Source organism: Taudactylus pleione, unplaced genomic scaffold (assembly GCF_031769625.1).
Source record: "Taudactylus pleione unplaced genomic scaffold, aTauple2 ptg000279l, whole genome shotgun sequence".
In the NCBI taxonomy this organism is placed as follows: domain Eukaryota; kingdom Metazoa; phylum Chordata; class Amphibia; order Anura; family Myobatrachidae; genus Taudactylus; species Taudactylus pleione.
Window position 1 is genome coordinate 538,289 of NW_028284681.1, and position 24,338 is coordinate 562,626.

The 24,338-nt window shown below is 43.0% G+C and overlaps 1 protein-coding gene across 1 annotated transcript in view; it reads left to right on the forward strand.

The window, feature by feature from the left end:
• Window positions 1-11,777, forward strand: part of LOC148512609 (protein-glutamine gamma-glutamyltransferase E-like) — a 31,227-nt gene extending 19,450 nt beyond the window's left edge. Inside the window, exons 10-14 of the mRNA XM_088481886.1 lie at window positions 402-644; window positions 3,371-3,706; window positions 4,705-4,862; window positions 10,944-11,077; window positions 11,566-11,777. Coding sequence (XP_088338012.1) covers window positions 402-644; window positions 3,371-3,706; window positions 4,705-4,862; window positions 10,944-11,077; window positions 11,566-11,716 — 1,022 coding nt within the window. The 3' untranslated portion in view covers window positions 11,717-11,777. The remainder of the gene's footprint in view (window positions 1-401; window positions 645-3,370; window positions 3,707-4,704; window positions 4,863-10,943; window positions 11,078-11,565) is intronic.
• The last annotated feature ends 12,561 nt before the right edge of the window (window positions 11,778-24,338 follow it).

Consider the following 24,338-nt stretch of genomic DNA (forward strand, 5'->3'; position numbering starts at 1 on the left):
AATTTCAGGTGTCTGCGTTCTGACTACATCCCTGCAGTGTTCCTTGCAGACTCCAGTAACTGATTGTTAGAAGCACAAACCTACAGCATTGTATGTGATCACTGGACATGGGGCTTACCAGAGTGGGAGGTTTGGATGCAAGGAGCTGATGAATGGAGTTCCTGGGAGAAGTGGGCAATGTATCTTGGCCTTGCATGTTGAAACCTAAATTCCCAGCAAACTAGCTGTGAGGCCAGGAAATGATAGGTGAGCCCGCCAGAAGTATGTGTGTACAGAGTGCAGGCTGCTGTAGTTGTCACCACAAGTGTTAAGGTCACCTTCTTATTACAAATGGAGATTGCAATATAATTCTTATAAATATAATATTTAATTTTTATTTATTTTTTCCTTCTCTACATCAGGCTTGTACTGTCTTGGACCATGTTCGCTGAATGCAGTTAAAGAGGGAGATGTGGATTTGCAGTTTGATACAGCATTTGTATTTGCAGAAGTGAATGCTGATATTGTAAACTGGATGGTATATCCTGATGGGTCAGCCAGAAAAGTTTACTCCAACACCCGATCAATTGGGCAATTCACCAGCACCAAGGCAGTTGGCTCTAACAAACGTGTAGATGTGACTAATAATTATAAATATCCTGAAGGTATATAATGCACATCTAGTAACTTTGTTTATTGTATTATACTCACCACCCACTTAGTTGGAACTTAATGCTGGATGTTGTCAGTTTTTGTTTTACAACTTTCTTATTTTCAGTTTCTTTGGCTCATCTACTACAGCAGAGATACAGGCCAGGGCTGGATTAACCTTCAAGCAAAATAAGCACATGCCTAGGAAATCATAGGAAGGGGGGAGTAGCACAGAAATTTTCCATTGCTGGATTTACAGTGGACCATATGGTGCAGCAGTACCAGGTTCCACAAAAGGGGCTATATACAATAATAAACATAAAATAGTAGTACTAGTAATGGAGGTTAATGACATGCATTACTATTGGGAATACAACAAAAATAGACTCTGGTAAACTGCAGCATGGTCCACCAAGGTTCTTTATCGTTCTTGTCTTGGTCATGTCGCTGTCTGTCCTTCAGAGTACAGCAGAGCTCAGTACAGTGTCCCAGATGGGGGGGGGGGGGGGTGGGGGGGTGTCCTACAAACTGAGGTTTTTAAAGGTATTGGTGAGAATGTTTTATCTTTTTGGGGGGGGGGGAATATATAATATACTTGCATTACTGTGCAAAAGTTTTAGGCGGGTATGGGAAAAAATGCTTCAAAGCAAGAATGATTTAAAAAAATAAGTGTTACTTGATAGTTTATAGCTGTACAGAAGGGGGATCAAAATGAAATCCATATTTGATGTGACCACCCTTTCCTTCAAAATTGTATCAATTCTTCTAGGTACACTTGCACAAAGTCAGGGATTTTGTAGGATTCTTATAATCGGGTGTATTATTAACCAATCATACCAAACAGGTGATGATGATGACTTTAAACCTACATCTGAAAATGATGAACTGAAACAGCTGTGTAGGAGGCTCGAAACTGGGTGAGGAACAGCCACTCTGCTACAAAGGTGGGGTTGTGGAAGAGTTTCAAGACACAAGGTAGTTGTACTACATCAGCAAGGTCTCTCCCAGGCAAAGATTTCAAAGCAGACTGGGGATTCAAGATGTGCTGTTCAAGCTCTTTTGAAGAAGCACAAAGAAACTGCAAATGTTGAGGATCGTAGACTCGGTGGTCGGCCTTGAATCAGATGAAACGCATCATGCATGATTCCCTTCAAATTGGGAAGATGTGCCATCAGCTCAGAACTGGCAGAAAGCAGTGGGACCCAGGTACACCCATCTACTGTTTGAAGAATACACAAAAAAGAAGAAAATTCCCCTTGCGCTCCACACTCTATATTGCTGCTTACAAGACAAAAAATGGAGGCTTCACACTCAACAAACAGTATTATATCACATAAGATAATGTCCCGTAATAGCTCTAATATAGTTTTCCACAGTACTTTCATTTTAGAGTTTGTTCCCAAATTTTACATACAAGAATTCCAATGGTCGCTGTATCTCCTCTTTGGTAAAATTACTCCAACTCCTGATATTGGTATACTCAAAGAGGAGATACAGCGACCATTGGAATTCTTGTATGTAAAATTTGGGAACAAACTCTAAAGGAAAGTACTGTGGAAAACTATATTAGAGCTAGTACGGGACATTATCTTATGTAATATAATACAGTTTGAAGAAGTCTGTCCAGAAGTGGCCTTCATGGAATAACTTTTGCCAAAAAGCCATACCTCCAATGTGGAAACAAGGCAAACTAGACTATGCATGAAAAACCTATCAACTGGGGTGCAGAAAAATGGCAGCAGGTGCTCTGGCCTGATGAGTCAAAACTTTAAACATTTAGCTGTAACAGAAGGTAGTTTGTTTGCCGAAGGACTGGAGAGCAGTACAATAAGTGACTGCAGGCAACTGTGAAGCATGGTTGAGGTTCCTTACAAATTTGGGGCTGCATTTCAGCCAATGGAGTTGGGGATTTGGTCAGGATTAATGGTGTCCTCAATGCTGAGAAATAGACAGGTACTTGTCCATCATGCAATACTATCAAGGAGGCATCTGGCTCCAAATTTAGTCTGCAGTAGGGCAACTACCCCCAAACATACAGCTAATGTCATTAGGAACGGTCTTCAGCATAAAGCAGTACAAGATGTTCTGTAATTGATATGGAGCCCTGATCTGAACAATGTGTCTTTGATTACATGAAGTGACAGAAGCATTTGAGCAAGTCTATATCCAAAGAAGGTCTGTGGTTAGTTCTCCAAGATGTTTGGACAACCTTCCTGCTGAGCTCCTTCAACTGCAAGTGTACATTGAATGAACAGAAGAAGAGAAATCTAGCATCAATTCTCTTTGTTTTTATCAATTAACAAAAAGCAAACTCCTATTTTTGAAAACATTCTTACTGTGCAGCATTTGTTCCATACTTTCCTAAAACATATTTGCACAGTACACTGTCTAATATATATTTTAAATATGGGCACAGATCTCTAATGCTTTAGGTCCTCTAAAGGTCTTGAGATAGCCCCCCCCCAAATTGCCATTAAAATATTACCAAAAAGTTGAGGGATCCTTGTTTCCATGGTAAAATTGTCTGTTGGCGGAAAGAGGACTTGTGCAAGTTTGCCTGCCAGTCCTGATGCTATCTGTCTTTCTCTAGCCTTCAACTCCAGATCATGCATGCAAATTATTTTAGATGTGACCTTCTAATGGAGACTTCAAATTAGCAGCACCCTAAACATCTGATTAACACAACACATTTTTGAACTTGTCCTAATTATTCTGATTAACCCATATCTTCCATTATCAGGCTCTGGTAAAGAGAGAGACATCTTTGAGAAGGCTCAGGAAAAACTAAAGGATTCAAGTGTCAGCACAAGGCCACATGGCCCAACATCTGGACCTGGAGAAGACCTTGTACGTCATACAGGCTCTGCCCCAATACCTGACTTCTCTGCTACTTTTAACCAGGGCCCTGAGACGCAGGTTGGTCAGGATGTCCTACTTTCCCTGAACTTGAAAAATAAATACGCAAGTAGCAAAAATATAAGTATCAAAATGACTGCAACCGGCATTGTGTACACTAGAGCCGCAGTGAAGGAAATCTTAACTGACGCACAGTCTGCTACACTGGAGCCACATGAAGGTATGTATAAATGAGGTGTACTACCTTTCCACTACCACCCATGGTTTTTATACGTTAACACTTAAAATTTCAGGAGCACTTTAACACTTCTAAAGTGGGTGTAGTCTGGAAGTCGACTATCTAAATGCCGACCACCAGCTTCCAGACTCTCTACTCCCGACATGGGACTAATGACAGGCGTCAAAATCGGGGAGTTAGGGTTAGGCCTCCCTAAGGGAGGGTTAGGGGGTAGAATTAGGTTAGCGATACTTACCTTAGGGACGATTGGGATCTTCACCCTTGCCGGGCTGCGGCTGGCGGTAATTCCTACTACACCCTTCTAAAGAAGCCTGAGACTTCTTGAAAATGTTCAAGAATTCAATTAAGTTCAGAATAATAGGTAGTAAACATTAGATTTGTTTCACCCATAATTTATTACTAACTTAAACTAGTTTATTAGCTGTACTACAAAAATGTTGTAATTTTAGATCTTTTCAAATATAAATGACAAACTCAAGAAGTGTAACTTTGCTGCTGTCTTTTAGTATGCTGATGTTAAAGTCCATGTTTGCAGACCCCCGTGTTGGTAAAAATACCCTCAATTTTTTTTCTTCTATAGTTACTGATTTCATTCAAATTGATAAAACCGGTAAAATCATGTATTTTGGACCAGTTTACATGCTATCCAAAACCAGACATTCTGTTTTTAAATCCCGAACTTGCAGGAAACCCCAGCCGGGACTCTGTTCTTCTTGGAACCTTAAAAGTGATCAGAGACCGGACTCTTTGACCCCAAATATCAGGGGGTGTTTGGTTTTCAGTTAAACAAAACCACACCTAATTTTAAAGAGGCAGCCATTTTCTGGTCTGAACCATGTTTTGACCAGTTTATCCAATCAATACAAACCAATGACATTAACTCTTGTCTTGGGACTCCATTATGTTTCTGAACTTTTTTGTAGTAAACTTATTACAAAATTGCCATTATGTTGTTGACTTATTAATTTTTTGTTTTCCAGAGAAAAACATACAGCTTTCTATATCTTACTCCCAGTATAAAGACACCCTGACAACAGACAATATGATTAAAGTTGTTGCTGTATGTGTAGATGATGCTGGATTGATTTTTGTGACCAGAACAGTGATCACTTTAAAGAGCCCACCAATTCATATAGAGGTATGAAGTCATGCACCGTACAGGGTGTATATAAAACATGACAATGGTACAGTAAATGTTAAGTTGACATATCTTTGGAACAATAGAGCAATAACCCAACAAACTAGGAAGGATGTGGCCTAGAGGTGACTGTTAGGGAAACTCACTATTTTTATTGGCTGGTGGAGGTGAATCGCTTGGAGAAGACAGTTAAGTACTCAATGAGCATGTGTCCTATCAAGGGTGAGCATAGTTGCTGAAATGAGCTAGGATGCAAGGAGCATTGGAGGCAATGCTAGAGGTGAACATGAGGAAGGGGGCCCTTGCATAAGAGGAGGGTTGAACTGTAGAGGAGCAAATTATAGGAGAGGAGTGGAAATTCAGGAGTAGGGATGGTAGGCTTTGAAATGGTGAGTTCAAAGTGAATGTTTGAAGCTGGCGAAAGGCATCATTCCAAACTTCAAGACTACCAAATGTGGGAGCTGAAGCTTGTCGTCTACTGCACATTTCACAGTAGAAATTATCTCTTGCTACCTCAGTCTCTCCTCTCATACAGGTTACAGAATTTATTTAGAATAATGCTCCAAAAGCCCAAACCCCAATAGTGACTGACACCATAAGACTGGTATTTAATGGGGGTTTTTTAGGTTTAACCCGGTATATTTAGCACAATCAAGCAGTCTGCAGTAGTGTACATGTGACTGTATAACAGCAGTCTCAGTTAGACATTGGGTTTTCATGTCAAGGAAACTTGTACTAAATATAAATTGTGCTAAATAAAATACGTAAACTAAAAAATAAAATTAATCAAAATTCGCAACATTCAAGCTATTCATTTCCCTTTTGTGTGTGGTCCCCTGGGGCTTGATGATGGGTCAAACTTCACCATCTGAGAGTATATACAATGTTTGGATTTTCTGATAATTGGAAATTGACTGCAATCTGCCATTGATGCCTAAAACAGTGTTTCTTCTTCGGGGTCCACAGGATACACCTTGGGGTATTTAGTTGGAGCAATCCAATGCACCAAACAGCTGCAGCTTTGGAACTTCCAGCATGCACTGGTTCTCTCTAAACCCCGCCTTCAGCCACAGGCATTCAGTTTTTTTGTTTAGTGTGCGACCAGTTATACAGCGGGACTGCCTAGGCAGTCCCAGGCTTTATTTTATGATTTTAACTTTTTTTTATTTTTTGAAAGCTCAGAGTTTAGCGGTACCAGCACCGATAATGACACAGTACCACTATATGCCCTGAGGTTCTCGGCAGGCCTCAGCATGACTTGGCTAGAGACTTTCGCTGAGGTCCGGACTGCAGTCGAGTCATAGAGATGTTGGGTAAGCTATTCTTCACTGGGAATAGTGTGCGGCAATCCGGGCCTCCGGTGTAGACTCATCAGAGGCAGCTGCGGGTGAAGGCCTCGTGTGATGTGTCCTCAATGAGGCGGCCAGGGCCATATTGCCTGTAGCCAGGGACAGGTGGTAAGATGCACTAGAGGCGGACTAGTCAACGTCTTACTACTGTGAGGTCAGTGTACCTGACCCTCAAAATCGCAGCCTAGGGGAGATGGGCGCTCCTCCCCGTCAGACACTATCTTCTGGGAATGGATTCCTGTGTCTGGTTCACTATATCGAACACCTCATGTAAACAGACTCTGGCAGTTAGTGTTTGTTTGTACTGCTGTAGCTGTTGGTCTGTCTCTGTATACCTCTCCCCTGGGCCTGGTATATAGCACTCTATCAACTAAACAGCCCTGAGGGGGTTGTGGTAGAATATAGTAAATTTGCAATAGCAATTGTGCATATTTATGCATTGTATGCTAGCTGCTGTGTGTACTGCATGTGATGGTTTTTTTTTTTTTTTTCAAACTGTCAGTTATATCACTGTTTCCCCACATACCTCTTCAGGAGGGATGAGGAGAGTTTAAATGATACACACTGCATTGTATACCTTATACCATTTACTAATTTGTCAAATCTAAAGTTAAAGGTGAGATGGTTGAACCACCAGTGCTGAAGACATGTAAGTCCTGTGTGGCAGGCCTGTTGGAGCAGGATGTTATACAGGATGTATTGTGTAGTAACTTGTAAACAGATACCTGGGCCATCCAGTACACCTGCACCAAAGCCACCCTGGGTGGCCATGTTGCCTCAGGTTTTGTCATACTAGGTAGTCAAGGCTGCAGAAGCACAGGCTCCTGCTGCAGTGGTATTACCTCATGCTATGGGGTGTTCACAGCATGTGTATCCTTCTATGTGTATGCCCCCCATGAATTCCTGTTGGGTTAATTCTACTGCTCACTCTAGTCAGCAGCATCCTCTGTCTATAGCCTCTCAGCAGGTATAGACCTGTTAGGTAAAGCAGGGGCATAAGGGGTTCTTGTCAGTCATTGCCTGAAGAGTGAGTATCAGTCTGCTGAGGAGGCAGGGCCAGAGTTCTGGGTCTTACTCAGTGGAAGACAATCAGTCCTTTGTGGATGTCCCCTTTCTGGTAAGGGCTGTCCTCTGTATAGAGGAAGAGATGTCAGCCACTTTGAAACCTAAGACTCTGGTCTAGATGTCACTAAGAATTATTTCCCTCAGTCTGAGCATGGGGCACTCCTGGTAAGCATTTTCATGCTGCAAGGTATATAACCTCTCCATACCCACTTGCACTTTGAGTGCAAAATGGGAAGGCCCCGCCCCAACTGTAGATGATCATTCACAAGATTGATTAGGCAGCGTCCTCTTTGAAAAAGGTTACAGAAAGAAAACTTGCCAATTTCAAAACCATGTTTTAATTATCTGGTGCTATTACCAGACCAGCTATGGCTGTAGTCTGGGTAGACAAAGCTATGGAAGAATGGACAACTCTGTTGTTCTGTTTGCATCTGGCATAGTATCTTCCAATCTCTACTCCAAATGTGAGAAGCGGCTGTGTATATGGGGCAAGCTGTTATTGACTCATGTATTTTGCCTTCTAGGGTCTCTGCAAACTCAGTTGAAGCCCAAAGATCCAAGAAGGATCTTGAATCCTTGCCTTTTGAAGGGAGGGTATTGTTTGGTGTTGCCAAGGAAGTAATTATGTGATTCGGCTCTAGTCCAAAGTCTGCTGCATTGCCATCCACGGCTGCCTCTAAATTTAGGGAGTAGTCTGTCCTTTTGCCCACAGGGTGTCTCGAGAGACTGTGTTTATTTGCTCCTGTCATTCCTAGAGGAAACTACAGGCAAAAATCTTGGTCAACCAAGGGGCGATGCTGGACTCTCTGACAATTCTTCTACCAGAAGACAAGATTGTGGCACTACAGAATCGTGTGCACAGTCTCTGCATGCAAATGGTGTTGGTACACTTGGCAATGCAGGTGCTGGGCTCCATGACTTCCACACTCGAAATGGTGGCGTATGCCCAGTTCCACTCCAGGTCCCTGCAACAATGAATCCTGGCTCAATGGGATGGTCAGTATCATCGGATAAAGTCTTGGATGATTTGCATCTCGCCAGGGGTTCGGCTCTCCCTTGCCTGGTGGCAGGAGACTAATTTAAACAAGGGGCGACCATTATGGGTACTTCTCACCACAGATGCAAGTCTGCGAGGATGGGGAGTGGTGACAGGTCACCACACCTTCCAGGGAAGGTGGATCATGCAGGAAAGTCACCTACCAATAAATATATTGGAGCTTCGTGCAGTGCTCATTCTAGCGCAGGACCTCCTACAGGGAAGGCCTGCCCAGGTTCAGTCCAACAATGCAACAGCAGTGGTCTACATCAATCATCAAGGAGGCACACCAAGTCTGGCCTCCAAGGATGTGGCATTCTGCTCACAGCAGAATTTCTGCCATCTTCCAGCAATCTCTGCAATATTCATCCCAGGTGTTCTCAACTGGGAAGTGGGACATACGCACCGGAGAATAGGCTCTTCATGCGGATGTCTTTCAAACCCTGGTGGACAAGTGGGGATTACCAGATGCAGACCTCGTGGCGTCATGTCACTGCCACAAGTTCCCAGGTATGGGTCCAGAACAAGGGACCCATCAGCCACCTTTGTGGACACTCTGGAGAAAACATGCATGCTAACCTGAAATCCCCTCACTGCCAATCTCCCTCCTCACAAAAGTTGTCAAAGTTCAAGCAGGAAGGTGGCAGGATAATACTATTAGCCCCTGCCTGGCCCAGGAGGCATTTGTTCTCTGATCTGACATTTCTATCCATGGATAGTCCACTTCCACTGCCTCTACGACTGGTTCTGCTAAGGCAGGGTCCCTGCCTATACCAGGATTTACCTCTGCTGGCTTTGATGGCATGGCTCTTGAGTCTTCAGTCTTAAAGGCCAAGGGTTTTCCAGACTGAGGGCAAGGAAGCCTGCTTCCAGCTGCATCTGTCACAGAATTTGGCATTCATGGTTTTTTTTTTTTCTTTTTCCTTTGGTGTTCTCACAGAAATTATGACCATAAGATGCTTAAAGTATTGAGAGTACTTGCTTTTCATCAGGCTGGATTAGACTTAGGTCTGCGCCTGGCTACCTTGAGAGTTCTGGTTTCTGCTTTGACAGTTTGGCCCCAGCACAATATTGCCCTTTTGTCGGATGTTAGAACATTCTTACAGGGGGTTCTTTGGCTGCAAACCTCCATTTCTCTCACCGGTGGCACTGGATTTATCCTTGGTTCTCAGGGCACTGCAATCTCCTCCCTTAGATACAGTGGACTTGTGATGGCTGACAACGAAGACCCTTTCTCCTCGCTATTTCTTCAGCTCAGAGTTTGACTTTGCAGCATTGTCATGCCATTCTCCATACTTGAATTTTCATTAAAATGGAGCAGTCCGCCGTACTAAGGTGGGTTACCTTCCAAAGGTGGTTTCCATATGAATGAGGAAATTTGTAGTCCCAGACTTTCAGCCTTCAGACCTGTCCTACAGGTGAAGCTGCCCTGGATGTGGTTCGAACCCTTTGTATTTACGTGGATCGTACCAACTCCATCAGGAAATCAGATTTGCTCTTTGTGTTATATGGATTTCACAAGCAAGGCTGGTCAGCGAACAAACTTTGGCTCGCTGGCTACGTATGACTATTTTTCAAATCTATACACAAGCTGGTCTCCCTGTCCCTAGGAAGGTAACAGCACATTTCACTGTCTGTGGGACCATCATGGACGGTTTGACATGGCACCTCGGCTGAACAGCTGTGCAAGGCAGCCATTTGGTCTTCCGTCCAGACCTTTATCCAATTCTATGCATTTGATACTTTTGCCTCCCAGGATGCTTCCTTTAGGCGGCTGATTCTCCTCTCTGCGCGGGAGCGTCCCCACCCTTAAGGGAACTGCTTTAGAACATCCCCCAAGGTAGATCCTAAAGAAGAAAACTGGTTATGATGCAGCAACTTTTTTCTGTTAACTTTCTTTGAGGTCCACAGGGCACCCACGCTGATTCACCTGGCCGCACTAGGGATCTGTTCTTTAAACATACGAAGAGGGAATCAGTGATACAAAGAGGATAGTGTTTCTTGTGTACATTGTACTTCTCCATGCTCCATCTCTTGCCATTAGGCTTGCTTACAAACTATGCCTGTGGCTGAGGGTGGGGAATTTAGGGAGGAGGACCAGTTCATGATGGAGCAATCCAATGAACCAAATAGCTTTGGAGCTTGTAACTACATACCCCAAGGTAGACTCTATGGACCTCGAACAAAGTTAACAAAGGTATGTTATACCATAACTCTTATTTACAGTACTATGCATAGTGTATAGATGGGGAGGGGGGGGAGGAGTTAAATGTGTGTTTTTTTTTTTTTTTTGTTTGTTTGTTTTTTATTTGGTTTTTTCTTCGTTTTATCTGCCATTGATACCACTGACCAATTTGTCAGATTTTTGGCAGAATATTGGTTTCAAATCAATCACCCCATGCCATCTGAGCCTAGACTGCCATTTTCATCACCTAATTTTCAATACCAGCTGACACTAGGAGGAGGGCAGAGCATGGGGTTCCCCTGCCATAGTGCTAGAAGAACTCAAGCACCAAAAAAAAAAAAAAATTAAATACAAATGGCTGTCTTTAAACAAACTTTCTGTTGCAAACCTTCTTGCTTATTTCTACACCTTGCATGGAGATTAACTTTACAGTTTTTGTGTTTTAGGTGATTGATGAAGCCTATGTTAATAAACCTCTTCATGTAGAGATCACATTCTTCAATCCATTATCTGAGAGTGTTGATGATGTTGTTCTGACAATAGATGGCAGTGGACTGATAAAGCAACAGATTAAGATAGAGTAAGTACATTAGTACTGTTAGAAGTCGTCCTAAACAAAGTATGCATACACACACTGGTAAAATAAATTTATTTTTGTCCTCTTTGGTAAAAGACCAAAAGATACTGGTGGCTATTGGGATGTCTTCATCCAGGTCTCCTATGCTCAAATGTTACAAGTTAGGTGGTGTGATGTAACACAACCATGTTGAGAGAAAAGATATTGTCCTTTGAAGTGAGAGTTAATAGGCCTCAGGGTAACTGAGTTATTACTGATGAAATTGGGCCTCTGGCAGAGCCTAGCAGTGGGCTCCCAACCTGTCATTTTTAACTGTTCCTTAAAGCTGCATTCCCATTATGTTTTTATAGAGGTTGTAGAATGGAAAACCCCCCCACAAAGTAAACCTTCCAAAAACTATTTTTGGAAAAGTGTTTTGTTTTTTGGCTTACTGAAGCTACAACTGTATCTTTACTAACTATTTTATTTTTTTATATTTTTTTTTTTTTTAGTGTGCTGCCTGTGCAGAGCAATGAAAAATCCATTACAAAACTGGACATCAAGCCATATAAATCTGGCCAGAGGAACCTCCTGGTGGATTTATCATGCAATAAGTTTTTTGACATTAAGGGTTTTGTGTTGGTCAATGTTTCTTCAGATTAGCAGACTGTACTGATGCTGTTTACAGATGAATCATTGAAGCATTAAATATCATAAACTCTTAGTCTGCAGTCTGTCATTGGTTCCATGCGTTCAGATAGCATTAATTCACAAGTGTGCATGCAATTTTTAGTGGTTCCATTCTATATTCTCAACATGTGTGGCAATCCCAGGTATTGTCCTGGAGTAGGAAACTGTCCAGAGATGGTTTCACTGTGATGTCTACACTGTAGTACTACATTATCATAGAACACTTACACAAATTTTATATTTTTTTGACACTTCAGACCATGGGATATCACCACTGTTGGCAAAAAAGGAATTCAGGGGTATGATTTGCATAAGTTACCAATCGGACTCCCATATTACATAATTAGCGCAACTTGTCTTTTTTTATATGTGTATCATAAGAATAGCATGTAAACCAGCTTTATCTAGTTTGGAAGCCAACAGTCCGTGGGACACTTGGGCAAATTCAGACTCTTCTATCATAGAGAAGGATTGCACATGGAAATTCCAGCTGTTTGAGAGCTAGCCAACCTGCTAAATTTTAGAATCTGCCAGACCACCCATGCTTAAGGTTAGTCATAAGTAAGAGCTACTGTATATACAGTATAATTAACTAACTTCTAGTTCTCCATTCCATATTACCACCTCTTTCCACACAAGAAAAAAACACAATCAGGGAGGTTACATCTAGCTCACATGATTTTTATAAAAGTGTTAAATATACTTCTGGATATTCTAATTTCTCCTATTTGAAGATCTGTTTTATGCTCCCAAAGGGAGAGGTGAAAGTGCAACCTGGTATCTGTGTTTATGGTGATCACTTGTTAAAATAATGGATTACTCTAGTTTTCAACAAGCCTTGGACCTTTTTTAAATTTGTAGTAATGCTGTCTGTTTGCTGGAATACTTGCCTATTATTTTTAATATGAATGGACAAATTGACTGAGGCAAAGTTACTGGTACTCTAGCTGCTTATGGCAGTCAAAATGAGCAGCTGTAGTAAATTAATGGATTTTTCACTAATGGGGGAGTGTAAAATGCATAAGACCATTAAAAATGGTGAACAAACTATAAAATACAGGTATACAAAAGGATAAATTGTAATACATTATTTCATGCTGCATGGCTTTAGTCTGCTTCCTCAGGTTACCTTTGAACACCCTGCTTTGTCCTATCCTTGACTCTGCTCTTACCATGTATCAAGCTTATACTGCCCTCAATAATTTCTTCATAGATTTTTATTTATTTTTTTTTGTTCTCCACCTGATTAGCATGTTTTTCTTCTATACTGAAATCTAGCAAAGCCTTTGCATTAACCCTTAGAGCAGTGATTCCCAACCTCAGTCCTCAAGGCACGCCAACAGTCCTGGTTTTAGTGATATCCATGCTTAAGCACAGATGGTTAACTCAAAATAACTAAGGTACTAATTAAGTCACCTGTGCTGAACTATGGCTATCATTAAAACCTGGACTGTTAGTGTGCCTTGAGGACCGTGGTTGGGAACCCTTGCCTTAGAGCTTCAACAAAAGTAGCTGTTGCTGATGGTACGTTGTTCTTGGCTGTAATGCTGGCCATACACTAGAATATCATTCAAACCAGCCAACTAATTGGCTGGTTGGAATGAGAATCTCCCAGTGTGGGGAACAAACTATAATCAGCCGACCTATATTTTTATTATTTTTTTTTCTTAACTAATTCTAACACTCTGCTCCAGCCTGGACAGCAGATGAGCATCTGCGGGTCCCTCACTCTCCAGTCACCCCTGTGGTGTCCCTGCCTGCTGTTATCAAATCCTGGGAGCAGCAGCAGGTACATCAGACTCCATATGCCCTCTCCAGCAACAGCGTGCCCCCCAATGTACAAGCGGCACCACTGCCTCAACCCCAAAGCCCACCCCAGTGCCGCCAGAAATGTATACCACCTCTGGCACCACTACTCACCGGCTCAATTTTTGGTGCATTAATTAAGCCGATTCCTGTGACACCTGCCGGGGTGCTGTCTGACCTTCAATCCCTGTCTTTACAGCCACTGTGGTTCTGGGGATGGCCTCCCCCCTCAGGTAGTTGTACCCTGCTACCTGTTGGCTACTAGAGAGCCTGTTTATCAATGATTGCATTTGCAATGCAATCTGGGTGCCATATTGGCACCCAAGATTACATTGCAGGATGCGATTATACCACCCGGGAGAGAAGTGACCCTGTCAGCAGCCACTACACTCCTGTACCGGTGATCTTGTGCATGCATGGTTTAAGGAGGGTATCCACTACCCAACAGTGAAAAGACTGAACGTTATCGTTCAGTCGTTCACTACACTGCAGGGTGCCCACACTGAGCGATATGTCGTTTAGTGCAGGCACAATCAATCATCTGCAAACATGCTGAACCTGACTATATCGTTAGGTTGACCAGCATGTTTGAATGATGATAGATGTCTAAAAGACCAAATTTTCAAACTATCGAATGATTTTATCATAATCGTTCAACTTTATCGTCTAGTGGATACCCCCCTTTAGGGAACACTCTCCCAGGCAGACTTACAATGTGTAGTTTGTAGGCTACAGCAGCTTGCCTATGGGGGTTGTATTGCTGGCGGAAATGTAGAGACAGCGGCAGATATCGGAAATATCTGCTGCGATCCCTCCACAATACATTAGGGGATACTTAATATTTGCAGCTATCCATTTTCAGTTAATACCACAAATATTGAATGATAACCATGAATATTTTAGTGGGCCATCCAGACTCTTAATGCATCCGGTCACCCCCCGCACCAGCAGATCTGTCCTGACTCCTCCTTTTGGCAGTGTGTCAAGATATAATCTCTCACACATGATGGATTGTGTGTGCGCACATAAGCACACACATTGGATAGGGACCAACTTTCTGATCATCACCTGCGGGGACCACCCCTTCTAAAGGTTCTAGAGCAGTGATTCCCAACCTCTGTCCTCAAGGCACACTAACAGTCCTGGTTTTAGTGATATCCATGTTCCAGCACAGGTGGTTAAATCAAAATAACTGAGGTACTAATTGAGTCACCTGTGCTCAAGTATGGCTATCCTTAAAACATGGACTGTTGGAGTGCCTTGAGGACTGTGGTTGGGAACCCCTGTTCTAAAGGTATGAAAAGAAAAAAAAAAATCATGCACTCTAACCATAGCTTTGTTAGCTTATACACCACTTCATTTATTTGAATTGATGAAGTAATGTTCTCCCCATTCTAAATGGGGACTTGTGAAAACTCAAGGGAACATGGCTGATGGGGACCTCCTTTTCATTTCCATAGGTCACACTAATTCCCCTTTTGATTAGTGGGGACCTTGCAACAAGTGTATTATAAATGACATGCATCCAGCAGTGGCTCCTACCCTCTTACCTGAGGGGGGTTGCTGCTGGCCTGGGTCCCAGCGCCTGCTCAATGAATCTAGCAGGTGCCAGGAACAGCATATGTGCAGGTGCATAACACCAGCTTCTCTGGGGTGTATTTGTTGCATCCCCGAGAAGCCCAATAGGGCTGCCCGAACTGGCAGTCCCAGAGGTAGGAGACTCCTTGTGGGAACCAATTATGTCTACATTTTTGCACACTTTGTTCTCAAACACTGACTGAAGGTATTTTGTGGGGACGTTGTGAGTGTCCAGAATAGACTGATACAATGTCCTCACAAAACACCTTCAGTCGGTGTTTGAGAACAAATTGTGTGACAATGTAGACAAAATTGTCCCCACAAGAAACTTTAAACACTGAATAAATAGGCTTTGTGGGGAGTGTGTGAATAAAGAAGAAGAGATATTTTACTATGAGTATTTTCTCCAGGGCCGGATTTCCCGCTAGGCATCCTAGGCGCTTGCCTAGGGCCCGGCGGGACCAAGGGTCCCATGAACTGGCCCCTTTGCCCCTAGAAATTAAAGGATCACAGCGCTCCCAGAGGAGCACTGCATGTGGTCCTGCCTCCTCTCCCGCGCGGCTGTCTCTTTGAGAGAGACACTGTACGTGGCGCGGCCACCTGCCTGCAAATGAAGGAAGAAGCCCAGAGACTAAGACTGACCGGGTCTGGGCCCCACCCCCAGCCAGGCTCAGTAGCCTCTCTGCCAGCCTTCCAGGCCTACTGCCGCCCACTAGCAAGACCAGGCAGACAGGTAGGGCCCCTGATTTTTTTTTTATTTATATATATATCAATGGGTGCAAATATACATTGATATATGCATTTTCACATCATATACACTATATTTTTTTCACATCTGTTGACATTGTAAAGACTGCATATATCCAGTAGGTGTCACTAAGTCAAGACTTGACCTGGTGACACCTACTGGATTTATGCTCAGTTATTACAATGTTATATATACACACACACAGTTTTATATCTCCAAGAGAAACCTGTCCGATCTGTGGACAGGAATAGGCGGCAGTCTTTAAATCGTGATGAAAATGTCTTAGGACCTTGAAACACTGACTAAGTATTTAATCCATCGGTGATCAATACACTTTTGAGACAAAAGAAGGCAGCCTATTCTTTTCCACAGGGGGAGGGCCAGGTTTTCCTTATCTTGCTCCAGTAATACCTACTGTACTATATACACAGTTACTAGTCTTCCTAGATCAACACACATCTAATTAGAGATAGATAGAGATATATATATCTAATCATCCTGTAACAAATATATATACATGAAAGGAGTGTGCATGTATGTGTATACATACAGTGTGATAGGCGAAACAGGATGAAAGGGGGTCAAAAGAACAGAGGGAGATGGGAGGAAGAACAGAGGGAGATAGGAGGAAGAGCAGAAAATAAGATACCTACACAATAGGTAGTAACTCAGCTTATATATATAAAAAATTTATATTATGGTGCATGTATATAATATGATGTGGATGTGTGTCTTGCTCCAGTGACACCTACTGTAATATCTGCACAGGATTGTTTGAGGGAGGGGGCCCCTAACCAATATCTTGCCTAGGACCCCGTGAGGTCTAAATCCGGCTCTGATTTTTTTCTAAAATTTAGTTTTATGTTGGCATGTAGCACATTTTAGAGATGACAGGAGGTCAGTCTAATTGCATGTTATGCAGTATTTGCATCAATTACCATTTGTATTTTGCTTTTTTAAAATGTTTACAGACCAGTATTATAGATTATACCATGGTGGGGGAGGACCCCCATTCTTCACTCCTGTCAAAGACTGGATGGATGATGCTACTGGTCCAAAAAGTCTTTAACTAGTTCATCATTTCACAATTCTACAGTTTCTCTTTAATCATGTTTTTGTATTTTTAGGATGTTTTTAAGCAGCTAAAAAGGAGTAGTTTAGTAATTGCACTGAGCTTGTTCCCCACTCTCTGCCAATCTGTGGCAGAATAGACAAACACTAATGTCTACACTTGAATAGAGAGCTGAGAATGTATCGCAACATAATTACACTGGTATGATATTGGGAAGGAACTTTTGGGTTTAATTTTGGTAGTAATACAGCATAAATGGAATCATTTCTCTTCCAAAACTAAAACAAGTTAGTAGTCTGGGCAGGAAATGCAGTTATATATGTGGCCAATGGGTGTGGTACCAGAATGTGACTGGCGTTCACGATGTGGACATTATGTCAATATCAACATGTTCGCAGACATTCTGAATGCCGACATAACGACCTCATACCGTGGCCAATATAGCCAGCGCCACCCCTTTGTAGAAGATATAAAGGTTTGTTCCCAGTTGTGGCACTAGAAGAACTTTGCTTAGTGTTTGAGTTATTGCTGTTAGGCTGGTTATTGGTTACAGCTGCTTCAATATGCTACCTAGTCTTAGGGATCAATTCAATTAGGAACAAGTTTTGTTCGGCGAGGCATTTTCACTGTCAAATCGCACAGCTTTTGCAATTTTGCGTTGCATTTTAAGTTCAAAATAAAAATATTGGGTGCAGGATGCACCAGTGGTAGCACCCAGAGTTCTAGTGATGACAGATGCAATTTCAAGAAGGGGCAAGGTCCAGTGCAATGATTGATACATACCTCTGTGTATATAAGGCTGTGCTCTGTGCACACAGACACAGGTGTACTGTAAATACATCAATGCCTATACCTGTAGTCAGTTTCCGCTGCATGGAATGTCCGTTAGCGAGTCCCAGTTTTACCAGCTTATCAGGACATGTCTGTGTGTGGTTCTGTGGCCCTCCAGCTTTTCTGAGTTTTTTAGGTGACTCCACCGTGATCACTGGCCACATTCCAAAGATGTACTGTCCGGCCAAGCACCTGATAACGGGATTACTCACAGAAAATTACCTGACACGTTTACCGGGGTCGGGGTGATGTCTGCCTCCCCAGGTCGCTACAATTTTTAAGTTAGTGCTGCATGCCCAGTGTGAGAAGATGCTCCCTGACCACTTCATTTATCCTAATCATACAGTCAGTGACAGAGGAGCTTCTGTCTGTCTCCCAGCCGTTGCGGCAGGGCTGATTGGGAAGGTTCGGCCCGGGCTGAATCATATACCGCACTTCCGTGATTGCGTTCCATTGTGGAACGCAAGCCGGAAGCTGTTACCCGCTCAAGCTAACTGGCACATCCGGGTGCCGTTAGCCAGTGCAACCACATTGCAGCCGTGGCCGGCATCACTTGCGGAGGAGCGAGTGCCAGCAGGAATGCACAACCCGGCAGACAGGGTCACATGGGCACAGTAATGTAGGAGGGAAGGAGCCACATATACGAGCAGCCTCAATGGTGAGATGGATCCCAGCAGCTGGAAAAGGTGCTCTGGCAGTAGGAGGGGAGCTAAAGGTTGGCGCCACCTGGACCAACCCAGGAGTAGTGGGTCCTGGAAGTTGGAGAGGTGAGAGGGCGATCAGCTTCACACAGCCGCTGGGGAGGGGAAATCTGGAGTCGAATTTAAAAAGGGGGTGGCAGATATTTAATGAGCAAGGAGAAGCGGCCAGATTGTGGATCTGGTTTTATGCGTAATTATTCTATAGAGGTCACTGTTATGGTGTCTGTATTGAAGAGAGGACACTAGTATAGTTTTTGTTTTGTCAGATGGGGCTGGAAGGTTATGTATTTGTTAATAGCTCTTTGCCATAAGTAATTTCTATGGCTATTTAAACCACACCCACATTAGATACACCATGCCTCTGACCACACCCACATTAGATACACCATGCCTCTGACCACACCCACATTAGATACACCACGCCTCTGACCACACCCACATTAGATACACCATGCTTCTGAGAAATGTATTATGCTATTTTTTCCGTCGGTTATTTGGTCGAAAATTGAGGGCCATATGGTTGTGTTTGCCCCTCAGGCTTAACATTACCAGCCAGCCCCTGTCCATACTCCCATGCCAGACAGTGTACCTCTAATCAGAAACCTAATTTCCTGATTCAGTAGTGTGTACATATTCTGTGTGTGTATAAATAATTAAAAAAAATAAAAATGATATATATATATATATATATATATATATATAAAAAACACAATGGGGTGCTATCCAACCCCAAAGTGTTTACAGCTGTGCCCCCGGATGAGAAGACATCATGGCACGTAGATGTATAATTACAGCTGTGTGAAAACAGACGCTGCTGAAGTGTGATCTTGCTGCCCCACTATGGTGACAAAGCCACGCCGTGTTCTGGACCCAAAACTCATGGTGAAGATGCAGTTTTACCCAGTGAGCAGAGCTATGTACCTTTCACCTTTGGCTGATGTCATGGGTAAAGGTTCCAGGTGTATAAGCTAAATCAGACACAGAAAACCGGATATATCTCTGTTGATATATATATACTGTATATATTAGGGATGTGCGCCGGACCATATTTGCCGGATTTGGATTTGGTTCAAATTCATCATCCGGATTTGGATTAGCCAAACTGCGGTGACTGGCTTTGGATTTTTTACAAAAATTGGCAAAAAACGCTAAAATCACATAAATCTGGCTTTTTTCTCTTCCTAGAGTGGTGTTAACCTCAATAACATTAATTTCCAGTCATTTACAGTCAATTTAGACCACCTCACAGTTTCAATTATAGTTTTCACCATTATTGGCCAAAGGTTACAGTGAGCTGACTCTTTACCAAGCGTCAGAGCAGTGGCGCAGTGGCACAGACACCACAGTTTAAAGCACATCTATGAAACATTGCCACACAGCAGTGGCAGAAATGAAAGGTAGTTCAAGATGGAATTGTCCTTGGGCCCTCCCACCCACCCTTATGTTGGATATTAAAAAGGACATGCAGAGTCACAGTGCTTTTATACATAGAGGGCTAGTGCCCAAAGGAGTCACAGTGCTTTTGATTTATACACAGAGGGCTACTGCCCAAGGACTCAAGGTGCTTGTATACACAGAGGACTAAGGCCCAAAGAGTCACAAAGATTTTCTACAGTGGGCTAAGGCCCAAGCAGTCACAGAGCTTGTATACAGTGGGCTAAGGCCCATGCAGTCACAGAGCTTGTATACAAACAGTGGGCTATGCCGTCACAGAGCTTGTATAATACACTCAGTGGGCTTATGCCCTTTCACGGAGCTTGTATACACACAGTGGGCTATGCCCAGTCATGGAGCTTGTATAATACACACAGTGGGCTATGCCCTGTCACGGAGCTTGTATAATACACTCAGTGGGCTTATGCCCTGTCACGGAGCTTGTATGCCGTCAGTGGGATTATGCCCTGTAACGGAGCTTGTATAATACACTCAGTGGGCTTATGCCCTTTCACGGAGCTTGTATAATAGACACAGTGGGCTATGCCCTTTCACGGAGCTTGTATGCACTCACTGGGCTTATGCCCTGTCCAGTGGCGTAACTAGGGTATTTGGAGCCCAGGGCAAATTTTAAAACTGAGCCGCCCCCCCCACTAACATACCGATATGTGCGTGGAAAAAAAATGGGCGTGGTCACTTAAAAATGGGGCGTGCCAACATGACACACCCCTTTATTTTCACGCTGAACATTCCTATCCATATGCACCTTAACCCCAGTAGTACCCCTTATACAGTACCCCCAGTATGCAGTTGTGGTCCCTCTTATGCAGGCCCATAGTAGTGCCCCTTTTACAGTATCACCAGTAGTGGTCCCGCTTATACAGCCCCCAATTAGTTCCCCTTACTCAGTACCCCCAGTAGTGGCCCCCCAAATGCAGTGCCCCACGTAGTGTTCCCCCTTATGCAGTGCCCCCAGTAGCAGTCCCCACAATGCAGTGCGCCCAGTAGCAGTATCCCCTTATGCAGTGCCCTTTATATGGTGCCCCCAGTAGTAGTCCCCCCCTATGCAGTGCCCTTTATATAGTGACCCAGCAGTAGTTCCCCCCCCATGCAGTTTTCCCAGTAGTGGTCCCCCCTATCCAGTGCCCCCTGTAGTGGCCCTTCCTATTATTTCCACCAGTAGTGGTCCCCCGAGTGCAGTGCCTCTAGTAGGCCCCTTTTATAATGCCCCCAGTGGTAGTTCCCCCCAAGTAGTAGTCCCCAGTAGAGTAGGTCCTCCCAATGGTGCCCCCAGTAGTAGCCACCCCTCCCCCAGTAGAGGTCCCCCCAGTAGTAGCCACCCCTCCCCCAGTAGAGGTCCCCCCAGTAGTAGCCACCCCTCCCCCAGTAGAGGTCCCCCCGGTAGTAGCCACCCCTCCCCTAGTAGAGGTCCCCCCAGTAGTAGCCACCCCTCCCCCAGTAGAGGTCCCCCCAGTAGTAGCCACCCCCCTCCCCCGTTGTGCAGATAGATATATAGATATATATTTTTTTTAACCTATCTATAAAAATATACTTACCTGAATCTCTGCTCCTGGTCCTGGTCCTGCTCCTGCTCTCGACGCCGCTCCCGCCCGGGCGCGCGCGCTCAGCATTATGGGACAGACGTCATGACTTCAGTCCCATTACCCACTGCAGGAGCCGGACGGAAGTGTATATATATATGTTTAATTAACTGGTTTATCAAGTTAAAATAATTGGTGTGTATATATATATATATATATATATATAAATGAAAGACCAAATAAACAGTGGCGCTTGGAGGCTTGTGCAAAACGTAAAAAAATATGTATTCACATGGAACCCATATGACACCAACGTTTCGGGACCAATGTGTTCCTTTGTAAAGGCATGTAACAAGTGTGATAAAAGAACTAACCTTAAATATCTTGGAGAAGCCCGCCATGCGTGGACCACTGCTGAAAGCCTGGAAGTCCCGTCTCCCAGAGTGCGCACCAAGAGTGACGTCAAGGCGCAGTCTGTGTACCGTTGCCCTGGCAACGCTCAGTATGGTGGCCCTGAGCAGGAAAAAAGGTGTAGAAAGCAGAATGTGTAACCCTAATAGATAGGAAAAAGAACCAGCGTTCAACCACTGTGTTTTATAAAGAGATGCAAAGGCTGTAAGAAATGCTGGAGCAGAAAACCAGAACATGCATTATTAGAGAAACATGTATCTATAGGAAATAAGCACCTTTAGATAAAGCCCCATGGGGAACCGCACATCACATATGGCAAGGCAACTGATGTACATGACAACTATAAATAACAGTTATAATAAAACACTGTATCCAAATATAAAAATATATGTTGTGAAAGCGCATGATCAGAATGTGGCATATGAAAATAAAAATGAAAAAACTGTGATGTAAATGTGAAATGTGCTGTGTATCAGAAAAAATGAAACGTGATGTAAGTGAAAAATGCGGTATGTGCCTAAATATGTGCAGAAGCATTGGCAAGTAAAACAAAAAACTAAAACAGTGAAAAACGTGTAAAGCTAAATCACGTGAGCAATGTAGAAGATGACACACACATCTATTGTGTGTCCATCATGTGTTAGTGCGAGTATATGTATATATATATATATATATTATATATATAAATATAGGTTAGTGAGTTTATGTGTAGTGTTGAAATAAATATGAGTGTTCTATAATAATAAAAAATGAAAAATATATGAGAAATATTAAGTGTAAGGATACACAAAAAATTTGTCAAAAATTATGTCAAGCAAAAAATGTACCTGCAAAAAAATTGTACCATAATTACGAATAAATCCCTAAAACAATGGACATAATTTACTGTAAGATGCCATTTATAGTATGAAACATCATTTAAAAACACTCCATTGGATCTTCTCATTGAGTCCCTTCGGGTTCATGGAGTTGAGATTAAAAATCCACCATGCCTCCATATATATATATATATATATATATACCAAACGAATTGATCCAGTACTCCGGTCCCCACCAGGGGAAGCTTGCTCTGGTGCTCGCCTCGTGGGTCAGCGCCCAAAACATAAACAGCAAAACAAAGCGGCACTCCAGAGACTCAAAGATACGTGAAAGGATTGAAAACTTTACTGTGGTCAATGTTTCGGGGACGTGCTCCCCTTCTTCAAGACAGTAACAAACAAATATAAAATACAAAAATATATTTATACACTCACCCCTGAAAACTTCCCAATCAGCGTGTATCCTGGCTCCGTCGTCTGCGGTATCCGTCTATGCACTTCCGGGAACGTGACTCACATCCTGCCGGAGTAACCAGATGAGCCCATACGGCGTTCCCGTGGAAACACTATGTGCATAAAAACAAACACATAACATAATATAGATAAATGTGGATGTTAGTGATAAAACATCAGTGATCAAAGCATACATTTAAGATACAGCAAATAACTGTAATGGAGTATTTAAAGTGCAACTTCAAAAAAATTATATCATAATAAGTAGATGACATTAAATAAAATAAAAAAATGCAAACAACAAAATACTGATATTGTGCACAGCTACATGAAACCATGTTGAGTGAACATATAGGTGTAAAAAACATATGTATAAAAACTAGGGGTGTGCACCGGCCACTTTTCGTGTTTTGTGTTTTGGTTTTGGATCTGGATCTTTCTTCGTGTTTTGGATCTGGATTGGTTTTGCCAAAACCACCCTTCCGTGTTTTGGGTTCTGGGTTTTGTGTTTTGGATCTGTATTTTTTTGAAAAAAAGCATAAAAACAGCTAAAATCACAGAATTTGTAGGTTTTTCTGCTCCTATGCTATTATTAACCTCAATAACCTTAATTTCCACTCATTTCCAGTCTATTCTGAACACCTCACACCTCACAATAGTGTTTTTATGTCCAAAAGGTTGCACCGAGGTAGCTGGATGACTATGCTAAGCGACACGAGTGGGCGGCACAAACACGTGACCCATCTAGGCGTGAAACTGCAGTGGCGGACAGGATGGCAGTTTGAAAAACTAGGCCCCAAACTGTACATAATGCAAAGAAAAAAAAGAGGTGCAAGATGGAATTGTCCTTGGGCCCTCCCACCCACCCTTATGTTGTATAAACAGGACATGCACACTTTAACAAACCAATCATTTCAGCGCCAGGGTCTGCCACACAACTGTGGCTGAAATGATTGGTTCGTTTGGGCCCCCACAAAACAAGCTGGCAATTAATCTGTCCCTGCACAAACTGGCTCTACGGAGGCAAGATGTCATCCTCATCCTCCTCATCCACCGATTCCTCACCCTCTTCAGTGTGTACATCCTCATCCTCACAGAGTATTAATTCGTCCCTGCTGGAACCACAGGTCCCTCTGTACGTTCTGGAGGCTGGTCTCCCTGGAAGAGTTGAATTGTTGAAGTTGTATGAACATCATCTTCTC